We start from the raw sequence: 18,602 nt of genomic DNA on the forward strand, positions 1-18,602 counted from the left end.
GCCAAATTATTCGGTTAAAGTGCCGAATATTCGGTAAATATTTTTATTATGTTTATGTTGCAACATTGTAAAGTGTTAAGTCCTCCAGAACTTGTCATTAAAACACATCATGAGACAGTCATGTTGAATCGATAGGATGTTTTGATTATTTGGAGAATGGAGAAAATTTGTTTGCGAGCCTTTGTATTTGACATAGACCTAGCATTATATAGATCAGCTTTACGCGTGCGCCCGTGAGGGACAAAGCATACGCAATGCGACAATGTGATTGGTCGATTAGATTTGTAGCCCACCATAAACCATACAAATTTACCTGTTTGTTTCTAGGGAATTGCCTAGGAAGCGATTCATCTTTAACTGAACCGAACGTTCGGCCGAATATTCGTATTCGGCAAACTCCGTATTCGGCCTATCTCTAGTCTTAATTTTTAAGTAGATAAAGTAGGTACGTTACGGACATTGAAAAACACATACTAATATTCAGATCTCGAAAAGTAACTGGGAAACAGTGGTAGCACCCATAGCGACTTTTGACTTTTGACCAGGGTACTTTTGTCTCTAAAATAATAAAACTTTTTTTTGTCTCCTTTTTTAATTTCATTGAAATAAGTGGAATCATAAATACATTGATTTTAGTTAAATATCGTTTGTCTGATGGGTAATTAAATTTGTGTTCAAAACCTTGTCTGACCTGTTTTTAAAAACTTGAAAAATACAAATTACCGAAACCAAAGTTTGCCTGTCATTATATATGTTCATATGTTCGTTATTAAAAGCAAGTAAAGCCGATTGTTAGATATTAAAGTATTTTTTCTTAACTGTATTAACTTCATTGTACCTACTTAATTTGCAGATAAATGTAAGGGGCATGTAATACCTATTTTTTAGTAACGGGATATTACATATATCCTTTTTAGGAGACTTTCTAAATAAATACTAATAAAGAAATAGATTGTTTCATAATATCGTTAACAATACTGGAAATTTTAATATCATACATTTTATACTTATACACTAAACCTCAACTAGAAATGTCGATAATGAAGTAGATTTTTTAAGTATATATTATTTGTAGCGGGGTCCTGATATTAACAACAGGAACAGGAACAGAAAACTGCTGTTAGTATGCTAACTCGGATGGTATTAGTAATCTAACATCCTTTTAGCATAAAAAACTGTAATAGATGTCATATATTAAAGAAAAAGTGACGAAACCCTCCAGTGGTGAAGGCCGGATTCGAACCGGCGTCTTTAGCTATCGCGGCTAACGCCATGAACCCCTAGGCCACCCCGCCACGACGGGGTTTAATTTATATATAGTAGTGTGACTACTTAAAAAAACACAAATCAAAATATTTAATAAAATAATTTGATTTGTTCCCAAAGTTATCCTTTTAGCAATTACGTGATTTACTATACAATAAAGTGATTTACTACTACTACTTACTACTACTACATGTACCTTTTTCCATCCGTTTCTGCAGAAAGTGTCCTGAAAAAAGATAGATGTAATAATCCCAAGACACATAACACAAATAAATCTAAACGTGCCCCGACCTCAAGCAGAGTTCCTCATGAGAATAATTATGTAGTAGGTATTTAACAAATTCACTTTATCGCAAAAGCAGCTCTTGGCACGGACTTGTCGGGCTCAAGTGGGCTAAGTACGCCAAAACTTTACACAACATCTCAGCAAGGTAGATTATGTCCAGTTATCAGGCAGTTCCACTGCGCTATAAACTTCAGCCCGCTAAAGCCATTTAAACGGGAAACTCAATTCGGCCCAAATTGGAAGAGCATTTATCTTTCCCCGGAGTCGATTTAAAAGCAGAATCACGCAAGCACACGACGCTATTATCGCGCGCTCGCGATCCTCAGGCCGCGCCAACTCTATGAATCTAATCCACGGGATTTACCCGCTGATTTACAGCCGAAGAAGCCCGACAGGAGCCGAGCCAACCCGAGGGCGTCTCAAAAGAAAAGTGATAATGTCTTAATCCTACCACACTCGAAACCCCCTCCAATTTTATGGTCGCCCGCGCAGACGGCACGTTTTGATTTATGATTTCAATAATTAAGAATTCTAAGGTGCAATTTGAATTTGAAGCCGCGATTTCTGAGGGGGGCAGCGCGTGTTTGTTATTGCCCGGGGCGGAAAGGGTCTCAGATCTTATGGCTTACCTTTCATTTTCCGAGGAATTATGTCGTGTAGCTTTAATCCTGGCAGTTGGATTTAAAAAAAACATACCAAGATACCAAGCTTTCATAAACTCGCCTCAGACTACGCGGCTTCGCGCCGCGATTCGCGCACGAGTGTGGAGGTACCTAGTTAAGTTGAAGGTTACAGTACTTGCTTTTTTATAACATTTCGACATTACTCTTTAATTGTATTGGACAAATTAAAAGGCCAATGTATATTTTTCATCATCTATAAGATACTAAATTTGCCTAACGCAGTCTTGTGCCTAATGCGCTGTGTTTTATAGCCTCATTAATACAGGTATACATACCTCTACATATACATCTCAGCCTCCTAAGACAATATCCTCGCGTCCTCATAATCCCTATCAGGCGTAATCTAGGGGCATTACAATTAACGCAGGCCGAGATAACCCGCACTCGCCACCCGCCGATAGGCTGCACTAGTTTAAACCGGTTACACCGCCCTCAGGGTTTATCTAATTACCCTACGCCAACACAGGCACGCGTGTAGGGTTGCGACACCTGGACTGCATTTTGTGCGGTTAAAATTCGTACACACGTGAACTAGCAAAATGATGGTTTGATTAACAACTACGCTATTCATAAAACTTAGCAACCTTTTACAAACCTCTGTTTCTATCCAACAGAAATGTCAAAAAGACGTCAACAGAAATGTCAGAAATCTATTTTGACTACTTTACCTTACCTATCCTGTATACCTACTATTTAACGCTTAACCGAGGTATCTGCCAGTCAGAGTAGGAGATACAATACAACATCCGTGCAGCATACAATCGAAATCCATAGCGCAGGGTTAGTGTGCTAGATACCGTCCAGTGCTAGTTTCCTTCCACTTGACGTTTTGCGCATAATTTGAATATAAACCTACCTTACCGCACAATTTTGGACTTATTGCAATCCTTAACCTTTTGGACGCCGCTTATATACGCACCGTAGGTTCAACGCCAAAGACCAATTAATCCGCCATAGACCACAGAGCGACATAGACCTACATGCATATGCATAAAGTGCAATTTCAGTTTTGACACTTCGGTGACGTGGCGTCTAGATGACAGTTTTTGTGTTTGACACGGCGTCGAAAAGGTTAATGTCTAAACTATAGATCTATCTACATAAAAATGATATTTCGCAAGTAGCGAATTAAAAATAAAACATATTAGTTGCAGCTTCGCATCCGTGTCTTTCAGAGGTCATAAAACCAAGGACAAAAAAGTTTAGGCGGGAAATGTTCATGGTAAAAATATTAACTGTTCTAGCTATTTTAAGTAATATTTTTAGCACGTGTGTATACTTAGAAGTGCAATAAAACCAAAAATTATCAGTTTTAAGAAGTTCTTTAAAGAAATCTTATAGAAATTTAGTGTACGAGAACTAACATACCATTTTTATGAAGTATTTAGTTTTCGTCCACGGACGAACGGAAATCTAAATACCTAGACGAATATTTAGTGTGGTGATTCTATTTAGTATTAGTATGTATTAAGTATTAGTATGTATGTTACTAACACATTATGGACTTTTATTCGAAATACAAGATACAAGACATTTATTGATAAAAGTTAATGTTTTACAGGTCAGTAAATAGGGAGGTACATAGTAGGTACAACATTTCTAGAACAAGTATTTATGTCACTTAAACTTATTATTATTAAATAAAACATATTTTAAGCAAAACAAGTTCGTAAATAAATTATTATTGATTGATTGATTTAAATATATCTACTAAATACAATTATTTTTCCTCTCAATATGATCTGTATCGCGTATGAAAGCAGGCATTTAGTTTACGTTCACTCTTTTTTCAACAGTGTATGAATAGAATGGTATTTTGTACAATTGATTTTGGACCGATTTCAATTAAGGATTGTTGAATTTGGTATGAAAATAGCTTGAGTCCGAAGGAAGGACATAGGTTAGGTATATCACGAAAATAATCATTATATGCGGTGGAAGTCGCGGGCAGAAGCTATAAAACCAACAAAAATGATTTTTATACAACATAATAACTAAGAATTAAATATATAATCGATTTTTAACTCATTAATGCAGTGGTCGAAACTAGCTCATACGCAGACGAAAACTAGCATAGAACGGAAACTAAAATAACACTACTTTTGCAAATTATATGTTTTATTAAATAAACCGTAAATATTATTTAAGGTCAAGTAATATTAACTTAAAAAAGTCAATATGACCAATACAAACAAATATAACACATTTAAGTAAGAGTACTTTAAGATTTTTTTCGCATTCCAAGTTGACATCTATAAGTGGACGAATTTGTTACAAGGTTGTTTTAAGATCAAACGTTGATTTCTGTTGTATTCTAAGTTTCAAGGTATTGTAGACAGTTTACCCTGACCAAATATTTTTTATTTTTTATTTATTTAGTTTATTTACGGTCGATGATTTCCCTTAAGTTTTAATTTGTATAATCATGCCTCTTCCAGCTTAATATCTTTAATACTCTAATACTTATTTCATTGTTTACTTCACCTAAATACCTATATTTTCTTATGTCTTATGTCAAAATCTCATTGTTTATTGTCATTTCTTAAAAGTATCTTCATTTTGAATATGTGTAGCTGGCTATGTACCTACACAATTTGTATAACTAATATCCGTCAGTACATGAGCCATAATCTAATAAGAGATCGTCACTGACCTTAACATTCATGAATCTTGATCTTCGTCCGCAGAACCAAACGATGAATATTTTCTTCGAAGTGTAGGGCATAGTGAAAAACTTCAGCAGCAAAAGCCAGTAAATAAATAGCAGCAGTATTGTGTCTTGAGATTAAATCCAAAAGAAAGGGCTGGAACAATCGTAAGTAGTTTATATTGGTTCGCAACTCATTGCAAGCCTCATTTTTGTTAGAAACCCAGTGACGTACAAATAAGACTTGGATTAGGTTTAAACATACGCAAAACTGAATATTATTTATAAATACAATATTACCTGCAATAGAGGCATCCTATATGTGGAATACTTTCCAACAATTATAAAGCATAAGGACAGAATAACACGAAATAAAATTATTCGAAGCTATTTGCAGTCAAATTGCCGAGAAAATTTACCAACAAAAACAAAAGACGAGTGACAAGGGCATATTTTTTTATCACCGGCCAGTGCGCGCGGTGGCTGCACCGTGCAGGTTTACTATGTTACATACCTTTGTGCATATTTTTGTTGAAAGAAAATATCAGTTCGGTTCAAATATATTTATTACTCTAGGATTATAAATATGTATTGTTAAAAAAAATATTTCCCTCGGGTATCTATTTATTTAATATAAAAGTATAGCAACTGTGTAGGTAAATAAACAAAATATCACCTCACCCAAACGATTCTCCGTGCCAACCCTACCGGTAGTCCGTTTCCTTCACCCTACTCACGTACCTAAGCGTACCCACACTTCCGGTGCGTCAAGGACCATCGATTACATCTCGAGGCATATTGCACAACTTCCAAACTGGTCGGCAATGGAATATTGAACAAACAACATTAAACCTTAAGCCGACTCATAATTTCACTAGATTTATTTCCAGCAATAAATATAAATAAATACCTGTCCTAGTTACAAAATTTTGTCGTCTGTATAATATTCCAAAATAAATAATCGTGATGATATGATTCAAAAACCCGTATTACGTATAATATTATTAGCGTACATTTCTGCCACTGTATCTACTTTTTAACCTTTTCTGCCTTACCTTAATCATTAATAAAATAAAATGAATTTTTGTATTATAAATATTAAAAAAACAAGTTAAACTTATTAGAACTATTATAAAAAAAATTTGGCGTTTGGCGTTTAATTTTTTTTAAAGAAAATTTAATTTTCCTAAATTCCTAGCATGGTTTCTTTTTTTAACACTTGTTTGAAAACATAAAGTCCACATGTCAACCCTGCGATCCTGTCCCTGTCTTAGTGCATCTCACGGTCAAGTTATACTAAGGAAAAGCTCTGGGAAACCAAATGATTTGTGACTTATAATCGCAGCTAAACGCGATTCTGTTTCGTTAACGGCCATGGAATACCACTCAAGGCTACTTAAGTTCCACAACTTCCTAAAGTTCCTAAACCTATGGATACTGAAACTCCGTAAAGTAAATTTTATCCTTTCGGTCTATTTATTATAAAGAATTATTATTTATAAATATATTTAGCAACTGTATGGCCAAAGAGTAAAGTAAGTATAATAGGTAAAGAGAGCCCTCTTGAAGCATTTTATGGAAACTCATTTGAAAGCGCCATCTCTGATTTATTCTGAAACTAAGTATATATGTGTGCGTGCACAACTACATATGCATCCATACGTGTACTTTCGTCTCACATAATATTAGGTCTACTTAGCGAGTTTACACATTATAACAAAAACCTTTTATTGGGTGCATGAAGTCAAACAAACAAATTACTCGTTAACCCCCCAAGTAGACCTAATAATATGTAGAAAAGATTTTAAAAAGTAGAATGAATATAACAAAATAATAGTAATGTAAGATTTTTATTTTTTTCAAATTGGTGTAAAAATATAGTACCTAATAAGAGCAGGGTGTATATGTAAGTACCAAGTAAGTTGAATCCACCGCTTGCAGCTTCCGACTAATTCATTTTCTTGGGATAATTATTGTCACATTAGGAGAATTTCGAGTAATATCGCCACGCCACGCTCTGTAGCTCCGTACACATTTTTTTCCAAATATTATTTAAATAAACACATGACACATGAGTAATGTAATGTCGTGATTCGGGTCCTTCTTGTATATAGCTGATGAATTTCACGCATAGGTCGTATGTTTTGTCTACGCACGTATCTTCATAGATGCACTCTATCTCGTCTTACTTAGCAGAATCAAATTGCACAAATCTTTGTAATGTCATCGGACAAGTTTGTCGTAAACAAAATTAAAATAGGTAATTTTAAAGGCCTTTATCATAGCTAGCCTTTTCATCGCAATGATTGATTGCAATGAGCGCCCTCCAAACCTCCAGGTTTTGTAACAGAACTATTGGGATTCTAATTACCCTGTTTGAATTTTACTCGTGTTTAATGCTGCTTGCTTGCTCCGATTTTTCTCTGCTTTTACTCTCTACTTTGAAAATATTAGTGAAATAATAAGTTCATATCAATCATATCTCTGTTTACGATATTTATTTTTTCTGACAGTATACAGGATGATCAATCCAAATGGGTCAGTAATGTCAGTATGGAGAACTCAGAAACTATGAGAGATAGCGATATTTGTTCTTAGGAACCATGGTTTCGATTTTAGATTTAATAATAATGGCATTCAAAAACAAAAATGGTCAATTTTCATAGCAAAATTTGGTCCTTATACTTTCAGGATCAATTATACAAACAAATACTACACGCAATTACATAAAGAATATTAACCAGGTTCGATTCCCGGTTATGTATGAGAGTAAAAAAAAAAAGTTTTAATGTCATTATTATTAAATCTAAAATCGACGCCATGGTTCCTAATAACAAATTTCGCCATCTCTCATAGTTTCTGACTTCTCCATGCTGACCCATTTGGATTGATCGCCCTGTATATAAATAACAGTAATGTTGCTAGGTGTTAACATAATGTTACATAATGTTTACATTATGAATAAGGAAAGGTATTTTTAATGTTTCATTCATGCCTTTAAATTGTATCAAATTGAAACAAACCTAACCTAACCTAACCTATCTATAGGATAACCCGAGGAAAATCCTGAAAAGTTAACGGTTTCAGAATTATGACTAATGATAATATGACAATCATTACATTATGCCTTTCAATAATTATGTCAAACAAAGGGACCCCGCAATATAGAAGTTCAGTATCTTGAATTATGAAGATACATGGATTAAATTTACAAAATCAAAATCAACAGTTTCTGACATTGTTAGGTACGATTAAGCTGAAAGTAAGGCCTGTTAGCTCAAAAATACGGGTGACCTTAGCCATTGGACAAACCCTGAAATCTCACATAGGGTTACTTCTCAGGAAAGGCTCTAACGTTAATAAATTTTTAATTAGAACAAAAAATAAAAAAATAAATTTTCAAACAAAAATTAATTCCAATGATCGACAACAAAAATAAAGATACTGTATCAATCATTGGCAGTGTTTTTGACAACTTGTTCAATCAATCAATCTTTATTCTACAATGGCTCCATCGATACTGTCGATGATTTCGCCAACGTCAAAGTGGGATCCACGTGGGATCGAGTTATATTTCTTCAATCTTGATGTAAATTAGCCAGTGTACGGTAAAAGTGTAAATAATACAATTATGGCCTCTATGGCTCTATCCAGATACGGTTAGAGGTAGAAATACCAAATGCTCTTAGAGCACGACGTTGTTCGGTAGTTGTGATATTATGAGCTCTTGTATAGCGATAGCGACTTTACAAGGGCCACGTGGAGCTACTTGGCGTTGACGCCAAAACGGTGGATAAACTCGTATCTAGATTAATTCTTCATTATCCGCACACGTCTTCATTAGTTTACTGCATAATAAGCTATCAGTATTACACTTCAAACAACGTTAATGAGCAAAAACAAAAAATTAATCCCGACTCGATGTCGCCAAGATGGCGGTCGTCAAGCAACTCGACAACTTGTTCGAAAATGTGCGGCAATGATGACATTTGTCAAAAGTCAGAATCTTAATAATGTCATAAATAAAAAAGAGAATCTTAGGTCGAAGAAGGTTTCATACTATTTATTACATCACGAGCAGAGCTATTAACACATACAGGCTGCTCCAAACTAAAAAATCGTAATTTGTTCATTTCTTCGTAACCGCTACACCGGTTGTTATGATACTTGGTATACTGATTCTAAATACCCTAATGCATTTGTACAGTTCGGCTTTGTCCAATGGCTAAGGACACCCTGTATATCAATATCGGTTTCCATCCGGAAGAAAGCACGGAATTTGGCATGCATGTAGCTTTTATATATGTTTCAATATTGAAGTAGGAACACGTTAAAAAAACCGTCAAAGTATAAAATGTTCTGTATAAAATTATCTATAAAACATCCTTTGTTTCTTCAACATACATCGATAGGATCTATAGTTTTCTAAATATGCTAACATTCATTGGGGTAAGTACAATAGTAGGGTTAGGGCAGTAAATGTATGGAGCAGTATACACTTTAGTCTCAGGCGATGCCGCTTGGCACGATTGTTCCTTAGATCAGGCAAAGCTGATTTGGCCTAGTAGCCACGAGATCGCACTGTGCATACACCCAAAATGGGGGAGTGAAAGGGTCGGCTCCCCAGGTCCAATCTATGCTATATTTCTTCCTGTTCTTAGCAAATAGGGCAAGTGATATATCATGTAATTCAGGGACGAGGAATTCATTTTTGAAATAATAATTGTACATTTACATACAAAAAAAATCTTTTTGGACAAAAAATGAAAATTTTATGTAATTTTTGTGACAATTTTGGCTGGTACAATCACAGTGTGGCGATTTGCACTAAATAAAAAATTGGGCAGTGTAGCCTATTTATTCTTTATTCTGGAAAATATCACTATAAAGTGGGCATTCATACATTTTTTCGCCAAAAAAATTATAGCGCGTGGCGGTGACGATTTCCATACAAATGGGACTACATAATATCGCCCAAAGTCAAAGATTAAAAATGTTTACAAAAACACTGAATTTGGCATTTTAAAATTATAGATATGTTTTAATGATTTTTCCATGTGTAAATACCATGCCCTTTTTCTCGCCTTTTTTTGCCGCCTTAGTCTTCTAACCTAACCATGTCCAAGTCGGCTCTGCCCAGGAAGGTCTTGCTCGCTCGCTTCGCTCGCTCGCTGATTGCTGAGATTTTTCCTGACTTTCAGGTCAAATATGTCGGCCATTATTTCTTTTTCCTACAAAACATGCTTATTTTAGCGTATTCTTTACGATTACATCATGAAAAATAGGTGTCATAATACCATCACTCGGATGAAATTTTTTCTTAGTGTCGGCACCCCCTTTGCTTTTGTCCAACCAAAAATCCAATACATCGACAAGCTAATGTTTTCACGTAACACGTTACTACACTTACTACGGTAGTGTAATAATAACAACTATTCAACCCTCAACATTTTTGAAGTAAAACTTCTTTAGGCGCGACTAGAGGGTAATTCAGATTTTTTTTCTGACGGAACGGAAGCTAGTGACATACGCACAATAGGACACACGTCAAAGTGCCAACATAGCGACAAACGGGAAAGAAGTTTTACTTCAATCGTGCGTAAAGATTACACGCATACACTTTTTATTATATTAAAATTGGCAACTAATTCACTTACATATATTTATCTATACCTATCTAAATCATAATAAAGTATTAAAGCAAAGCAATTTCAACCTTCAACAAAATGTCAACAAATAGCAGTGCAATCTCAGAAGAACAATACTATAGAGGTAACAAAAGGGGGAGGGTGGAGGTGACCGAACGAGACAATTTTCAACCCCATGACTCCCATGAGATACTATACTCGACAAGATTCTTAGAGACAGGATTTTCTTTTAAGCGTTTTTAACACCCGGCGCAAAAAAAGGGGTGTTAACTAGGTATACGTTTGACGCCATTTTCTATCTGTCTGCATGTGGCATCCACTAAGCATAAAAATGACAGGTCTGTGGTGGCATCGTAGCTCTCAAACAGATGGACCGATTTCGATGCGTTTTTTTTTACATGAAAGCGAGATTCCTTGTAGTGTTCCTAGCTGTTTGATAAAAATCTATCCAGCAGTTTGGAGAGAATCAGCACTTTTCCAAAATGATGTAAGGCATTTTTGACATAAAATGGTTTAAAATCTATAGCAGTTTTTATTTTATTTTTAATTTAATAGTAATAGTTTGAATTATTGAAATAAAAAAGAGAGGATTTCGCTACCAGGTAATTGAATCAGCTTTGCCATACCAAAAACCAAAATTTTCCGGACCCGTGTATTACCTACTCCTCTCTTATAAAGAAAGATAGTCTTATTGCGATTCCTATAAGAGGAAAGAGAAAATAGTGCCATGCTTTGTCCTTATCACCGACTGGGTGGCATCATAGGTAGGAGGCGATGGCGAAATACCGAAATTTATAAGAGTGAAAGAGAAAAAATCCTATGCTGCCCAAATTTTATATGAATATTCTTTCTCCCACCCCCGGTCGCTCGGTGGCGCATCTATAAATACTTGTATACCTATATATTATGACTATGACCTACTCGTATCTTCTAAAACGTCAATTTAAATTTAGATAAAATCTAGACGGGGCAATTTTTAGCAGGATCTGAGGTGCAGACGCAAAAATTACATTCAAGGACATTGGCTCGTAGATCCCACTTAATTCGATGGTGACATCAAATTAGGAGGTGCGGACGCAAAAATATAAATTTTCGAAGCGTTTGGGGTTAATTTTTGAATTTTGAGCGCTCGACTGTCACCTATAAATCTAAAATTCGTGATATATTGATAAATTGTGTACAAACCTACGTGTGGACGCTAGATCAGATGATGATTGTCCATTGTCCCGTCTGACTTACAGGCCAATCCGAATTATGGATGGTATAGAAAGGATCGCAATCTCTTATGGCAGAATTGTTGTAAAAGTGACCGCGTTAAGCTTTAAATAATAGTTCCTAATCTCTCCGGTGGCGCTAGTTAGGCTCTGGGACATGAGTATAACATGAACCATATAAGGCAATAAATAACCCGACCAAATTACGTAGGTTGTTTTTGGTAGTATTTCGGTGTATGGTGGCGCCGCCTAATTACTGTTTTTTGATGGACACTTTTCATACATAGAGATTTGGCTCCTTTATACAGTCTCCATGATCCGAATGTACACTGACATCAGTCAGAATTATTTTTGAATAGGGGATATTACTGCAATATCAGAGTGCAGCACTAGCCTTTTTAGTATACCATAGAGTAACTTATACATACTGTACCTTTAACAGGTTTTTGACAAGTTTTCAGAGATAATAAAATATGACATTGATGCATCAAGGCGGTTTGTTTACACAGGACCTACCGGGAAACGCGAATCCGATATGCAAATGACAGAGATGTGGTAATGTCGCCACCTACGCAGAGTTTCGCGTAATATTCCCTTTATTTAGTTATATCAAAGAGGATATAATAAGATAGAGCGGTACTGTCATAGTAAATTTTGTAACCACTGTAAATTCACTGCCATCTATTGACATACTTTAAAACTAAAAATGAAGATTTATAAAACTACTTTAAACTGTATTTAAATATGAATAAATTATTTTTTTATTTGCATTAATTATTTTTGACCCATGTTCTTTCACTAATATGCGTTAAAATTATAAATAACAAACAAAACCGTCAACGCCCTCTATACGAGAGTAGGCCAAAACTAGTGGTGCCATCTGATCAAGAATCAAATTTTCTCGATTTTCGGGGTACGTTTCTTCCTTAGACTGTATCCATCTATTACGGAGTTATATCTATCTTTGGTTTATATCATATACGCCAATATATGTACGGACAAGTACGAACGAAATGCACGATAACTAAATAACATGATTCAAATATCATTCTAATATCAGTGTACCTACGTTCGCATTGGCCTGCTAGTACTTATATAGGTACGTGATAGGCCCTTATTCGTTAAATTAACACACAAAAGTCGTAAGCGTTAGGTAAATCAGTATGAGCAGACGTGGGCCAGAAAAAAAATGTAATTCCTAATCTCGGATCAATCCTAGTAAATGACCTACATATAGCGGATAAATTCCTCATCATCTTCCTCGCGTTGTCCCGGCATTTTTGCCGCCGCTCATGGGAGCCTGGGGTACTAATCCCAAGAATTGGCGTAGGCACTAGTTTCTACGAAACCGACTGCCATCTGACCTTCCAACCCAGAGGGGAAACTAGGCCTTGCTGGGATTAGTCCGGTTTCCTCACGATGTTTTCCTTCACCGATAAGCGACTGGTAAATATGAAATGATATTTCGTACATAAGTTCCGAAAAACCCATTGGTGCGAGCTGGCGTTTGAATCCGGATTGCAAGTCGCACGCTCTTACCGCTAGGCCACCAGCGCTTTTTTAAAGCGGATAAATTCCTATAGATTCGAAAATTGCCCCAGACTCAAGGCGTAATCTAAATTTAACATAATTAGGCGGTTATAACCTATGTTTTATTATAGCACGTAATAAGGTATAATAATTCACGTTATTCTGGCTGTATTCACCGTTTTTTTTTAATCATACCAATTTTAAATATTTTCTTAAAGCTACACTAAATAATTTCAGAATTTTTGTAAACCTTCTTTTTGATAGATATATCTTACCTCCACGGATATGCTATAAATAGTTTGTTAAACCTGGTCGAAAAATCATGGCAACCGATAAACAGTGAAAAAAATACCGTTCCAGTTGAAGAACTATTTTTGACAGAACTCAAAAAGTTTCCTGAAAACTTTCACCCTTTGTACAAAAGTTTTTTGTCGATAATTATGCGCATAGTAATCACATTTTGAATATAACTAAGCAACGAAATAAATGTATGTACAAAAGTTTTTCACCAAATTAACAGAATAAGTGTAACCTCGGTCATTAACTTGAATTTCGTGTTGGTCGCTCTAGGAAGAAATCGCACGGAATAATCGGTTTGACTGCTTTTTGTCGCAATCTTGTATTAGCAAAATTATTTATGCTTACAATGTGTAAAATTTATGAACTTTTTTTAAGTTTTTATGCTCGAGTTCAAACTTTTTGACCTACATTCTTGTTCTACCATGTAAAATTATTTTTGGTCTGAAAGCTCTTGAGTGAAATGGTTTTTACGTGGGAACGATTTTTGTGCAACCAAACATAACAAACAAGTGCTTAAAGTGTTTCAACGTCGATGGGAAACGCCTAGAATCATTTCCGCGTAAAAATATTGTGATTGTGGATGGAAAATCGAATCGCAAGTACAATATTTGACTAATATTAATGTTGATATACGTGAATATGTCACGTGACGCGGGGATGAGTCTGACGGAGCCGTTTGTTGCAGGACGGCGCCGCTGAGCGCGCAGTCGTCGCTCGCGCAGATCAACAAGAGGAGGCTGGAGTTCGGGGTGGATGTAGAGTCGTTTAGGGTGGCCGACCGGAGAGTGGAGCGTAACAGTAGTGAGGGCTCGATGGACGAGGAGGAAGTGGCCGGCAAACGTAGGCGACGTCTCTTAGACGACGAACGCCGGGAAGAAGACCTCCGACGCCGAACCCTTCCGTACCGACCCGGCCCTGCGCGAAACGACGACGACGAAACAATACTGAGAGAAACGCAAGCGGCCCTAAAAACACTGTCCGGCAGCTGGTCCAGAGAACAACCCCAAAACTACAGCGGCGACGAAAACGACGACGCTAACGGCTTCGAAAACCTCTTCGAAGAAAAACAATCCCATAAAATGCTTCCGTCTTCCCCCTCCCCGTCTTCCGACAGCGCAGATGACTCGCAAAAGAGCTTCTCGCAGCACCACAGAAAAGAAGAACAAAGTAGAAACGGTTCCATTGAAAATGAAGTACAAATAAAGAAAGTCGCACGTTTAGACCGCGACAAAAGTGACGATGAGTATGAAAAACACGGAAAATATTCCAATCACTACGATGCGCCAAATTTTGATGAGCTAGTGGATTCGTCTTCCAATGAACTTGAGATAGATATGTCTGACCGGAATGACGACAAATATGATGACAGAGAAACTAAGCCGAAGCGTAAAAGTGAGACGATGTCGGTCAATAAGCAGTCTTTATACAACGCTTACAAAGCTGCGACAGCAGCGTTGCCGTATTCGACGCAGTCCGCGTTCAAGCCACCCGCAGAGGTGAAGCATCGGCTACACGGAGCGACATTTCCCAGCGAGCCCTTCGGAGGTTATTCTAACGAGCATGATAAGAGCTCCGTGGGGAAGGCCTCCAAGCAGTACACAGTGTTGCAACCTGCGGGCGCGGGGTCCCGTGCAGCAACAGCTCTACAAGAGGCACGGACGGTTCCCTCTGCCACACCGACGCGCGACTCCAGGCCGCTCGCCGCGCTCTCCCCGCCGGTCAACAGAGGTACAACCACCTCCAGCGACACACCTAAAACTTCCTTAACGACATTACTATAACGTCGAACTCCGCGCTATCAACTTCGCCCAAGTTTGTTTCAAGGTCGCTCGATAACTCATAACGTTACCCGCGGCGGGACCTGATGTTCTCCGTTGTAACCATCTTTCCTAAACTGTCTAGACAATTTATGTGCCTTCTATGAATGGAATGTTACTTAACGTATAAATTATAGTAGTTTCAACTAAGAGGTCTCAAAATGGGTTTTATCATTCAAAACAATCCTCATCTGTCCGAGCAGATGCCAGTCTGCAACAGACGCTGGCAACAAATCATCCTTCATTTGTAAGATGCCTCTCATAATTTAGTCTGCGACGGTTACGTTGAAGGCCCCACCTAGGTGGATATAGTATATAAGACAGTTAAATATTTTCCTCGTATTGTCGGGCGATAGCTGGGTTTACGTTAGGGCGACGCGCAATAAAAACGGTCAGGCAGGCGGTGGGCGGGGTTACGTGCCGCCCCGTTTTTCCTGAAAGAAAAATTGTGAGTCCGCCGCGCAGCCGCCTGGCGTTCTTTATTTTTTCTTTTAAGTGTTGTGCGGGGTGAGGTCGGAGCGGGCGGGTGGGCGGCGCCGCGCAGGTATTACGCCCCGGCCGGCACGCCTGCCCGTATCGATCGACCCACGCCCCCCTGATGATTAGGGAAATACTGATTTGTGCACCGGTCGATTTGTTCGCAGAAGGCAACAAGTGTCCCACACCCGGCTGCAATGGGCAGGGCCACGTCACCGGTCTCTACACACACCACAGGAGGTGAGTCGATGATCATCATGTATTTCAGTCATCGAGGTAACTGCAATAGTAACTTTACTGGAATTATCCCAGCAACATGTTAAACAAAATACTACGTGGTTCTGAACACAACTTCGCTCATAACAATTAACCTTGGTAAACTGCTAAACTTCGGAGTTGAAGGCTAAGGGCCTAGTACTGTTTACGTATTACGCAATAGTTAAACTGATCTGAAACGTGTCTTCACGATATTGATTTGTGAACTGTTTGCTCCCCCAGTCTGTCAGGATGTCCAAGAAAGGATAAAGTTACACCGGAGAGTAAGTAATGTGATTTTAATGGCAAATAGAGCTTCTTAGGTTTTCTTTAACATTTTATTTTCATATTAAGACTCGTATGTTGTTTCACTTTTTTATTTTATGTTAGTATTGATTATTTGCTACTTATTACATAGTTGTTTTAGTAAAACTGTAGCATATGTACTAAATAGATTAGATTTCTACTCATCCTAGAATGAGCCTTGTTTTGGCTAATTAACTTTAGATAAGTATACTGTAGAAGTGGAGAGTGTAAAAATGGGTACTTTCGAAAACAATATAAATAATATCAGATGACGCTTTTACCTATTGCAAGTATCATTGAGCTTCATTCACGGCAACGTAATATATGTTTTTAATTAAAATTTTACTCTTATCAATGTGCATTTGTTCGTTCGACGTTCCATAGAATATACGCAAGCCAACGAACGATACGATAAATTGTGTCATTCGTTAACATTATGATTACCCTTCCTTATGCCAATAAGTAGTCTTGACGCGTTGACCTTGCTCTTGTAATATACAATTTCATAATAGATATTTGTAAGCGAAATTTTTAAAGTAGCCCTTTGAATACGACCTTCAAAACTTTAATAAAACTTGTTCAAAAGTTTTCAAACTTAATTTTAAGGTCAACTCGTGAAATCTCCAACTTTACAATAACACTTCTTAATTTTTTTTGTAGTCCTTTTTCTTGACCGGAATTAATTCACGATTTCAGTTTTAGAAAATTAATATTTTCCTGTTTATCTTTAAACAATTTATCTTTAGACAATTTAAAAGTGCTGGTTGCTAGGCCTATTTGAATAAAGAATATATTGACTATTGACTATTGAAACAATATTTTTTTCGAAATCAGTATTGGCGTTGCACGAGACGATATTGAAGTGCCCCACGCCGGGGTGCAACGGGCGCGGCCACGTCAGCTCGAACCGGAGTACTCACCGCTCGCTGTCAGGCTGTCCAACCGCTGCTGCAAGGAAGGCCGCTGCGAGATCCCAGCGCGCTAGACTCACTGGTAACATTCTCCACTATTACGCAGCGTACTACGTAGGCGAACAACACGCGAACGCGAAGCAATGCGTCGCGGGGTGAATCAATCCTTTGATACCTATAGAAGTGTCCTACGTGGGCGATCTCGTTGCGAACGCGAAGGCTGTGGGCCCGGCGCGCCGCGCCGTTTCGCTTCGCGTTCGCGAGTTATTCACGTAAGACTCAGCGTTAGCAATATTCCATTGGAACCAGCCGGAGCAGAAACGTTTCATTATCCGCTCTCGTATCGTATCACTATTCGTCTCCCAACCTGGGACAGGTATCTACACTGCAACTTTTCAATCAATCAAATCATCTAATCATGTTAAAAGAACCTATCGAATAAGTAACACAATTGTATACTGACTAATAGTTAACAATCAATATCTAGCGTGCAGTAATATAAATGTATAAATCTCAAAAGGGTCAGACCACAAAGAACACGCCACACGCTAAAAATGTAAACACAAACCAGAGTACTTTTTCTACTAAAATCAATCTATTGCATTTCATCTGGCCATTATTTGACCGCATACCTATCAATGTGGTTCAGTGAAAGGAGAGACAGACTGAAAATCAGTGTTGCGCGGTCATTTTGTAATGAAAAATTGCTGACACAGTTTATGCCGAGTCTGTTCCTTTTGTCACGCATATCAATTGTTAATGTTATCTTTTATATATATTGTAACTTGCATCTTAGTTTTTGTGAAGCAATAATAAATGTATCTTATTCTTATTTTTATACATTACTTTTCGCAGGTCTCCCCGCAGTGCCAGCGCCAGCACCAATAACGATTACCATAGAGAGCACGCCGACCCGGGAGCGCTCGGAAGCGGCGTCGCCGCGCAGCCCCGCCGTGAAGCGCGAGCCCGAGCTGATCGTGCCCAAGCGCGAGGCCGCCGAGCCCGAGCGCGACTCCCCCGGCATGGAGACGCGCCACGCCGGGTACGGCGCGCCGCCTGACCAGAGGTCGCCGTATGAGCGGCCGCCGGACGACCACGTCCGGTCCTATAGGTAAGTCGTTCTTTATATCTCCTTGGGGTTAGCAATGAACGTGACATTTAATTGCTATTTACTGAAGTCCACATTAGATTGTTCTGAATGTTTATAATTGAATAAGCATCTCTACAGTTTAGAATCTAAATTGCATTAAAATATGATAGTA

The 18,602-nt window shown here is 37.8% G+C and overlaps 1 protein-coding gene across 8 annotated transcripts in view; it reads left to right on the plus strand.

The window, feature by feature from the left end:
* Positions 1 to 18,602, plus strand: part of LOC134742440 (myelin transcription factor 1-like protein) — a 302,896-nt gene that overhangs the window by 264,556 nt on the left and 19,738 nt on the right. For all 8 annotated transcript variants that reach the window (XM_063675595.1, XM_063675590.1, XM_063675593.1 and 5 more), the window contains 5 exons: positions 14,260 to 15,302; positions 16,036 to 16,108; positions 16,367 to 16,407; positions 17,264 to 17,422; positions 18,196 to 18,451. In XM_063675595.1, coding sequence (XP_063531665.1) covers positions 14,260 to 15,302; positions 16,036 to 16,108; positions 16,367 to 16,407; positions 17,264 to 17,422; positions 18,196 to 18,451 — 1,572 coding nt within the window. The remainder of the gene's footprint in view (positions 1 to 14,259; positions 15,303 to 16,035; positions 16,109 to 16,366; positions 16,408 to 17,263; positions 17,423 to 18,195; positions 18,452 to 18,602) is intronic.

This window comes from Cydia strobilella, chromosome 6, assembly GCF_947568885.1.
Source record: "Cydia strobilella chromosome 6, ilCydStro3.1, whole genome shotgun sequence".
NCBI classification, from domain to species: Eukaryota; Metazoa; Arthropoda; class Insecta; order Lepidoptera; family Tortricidae; genus Cydia; species Cydia strobilella.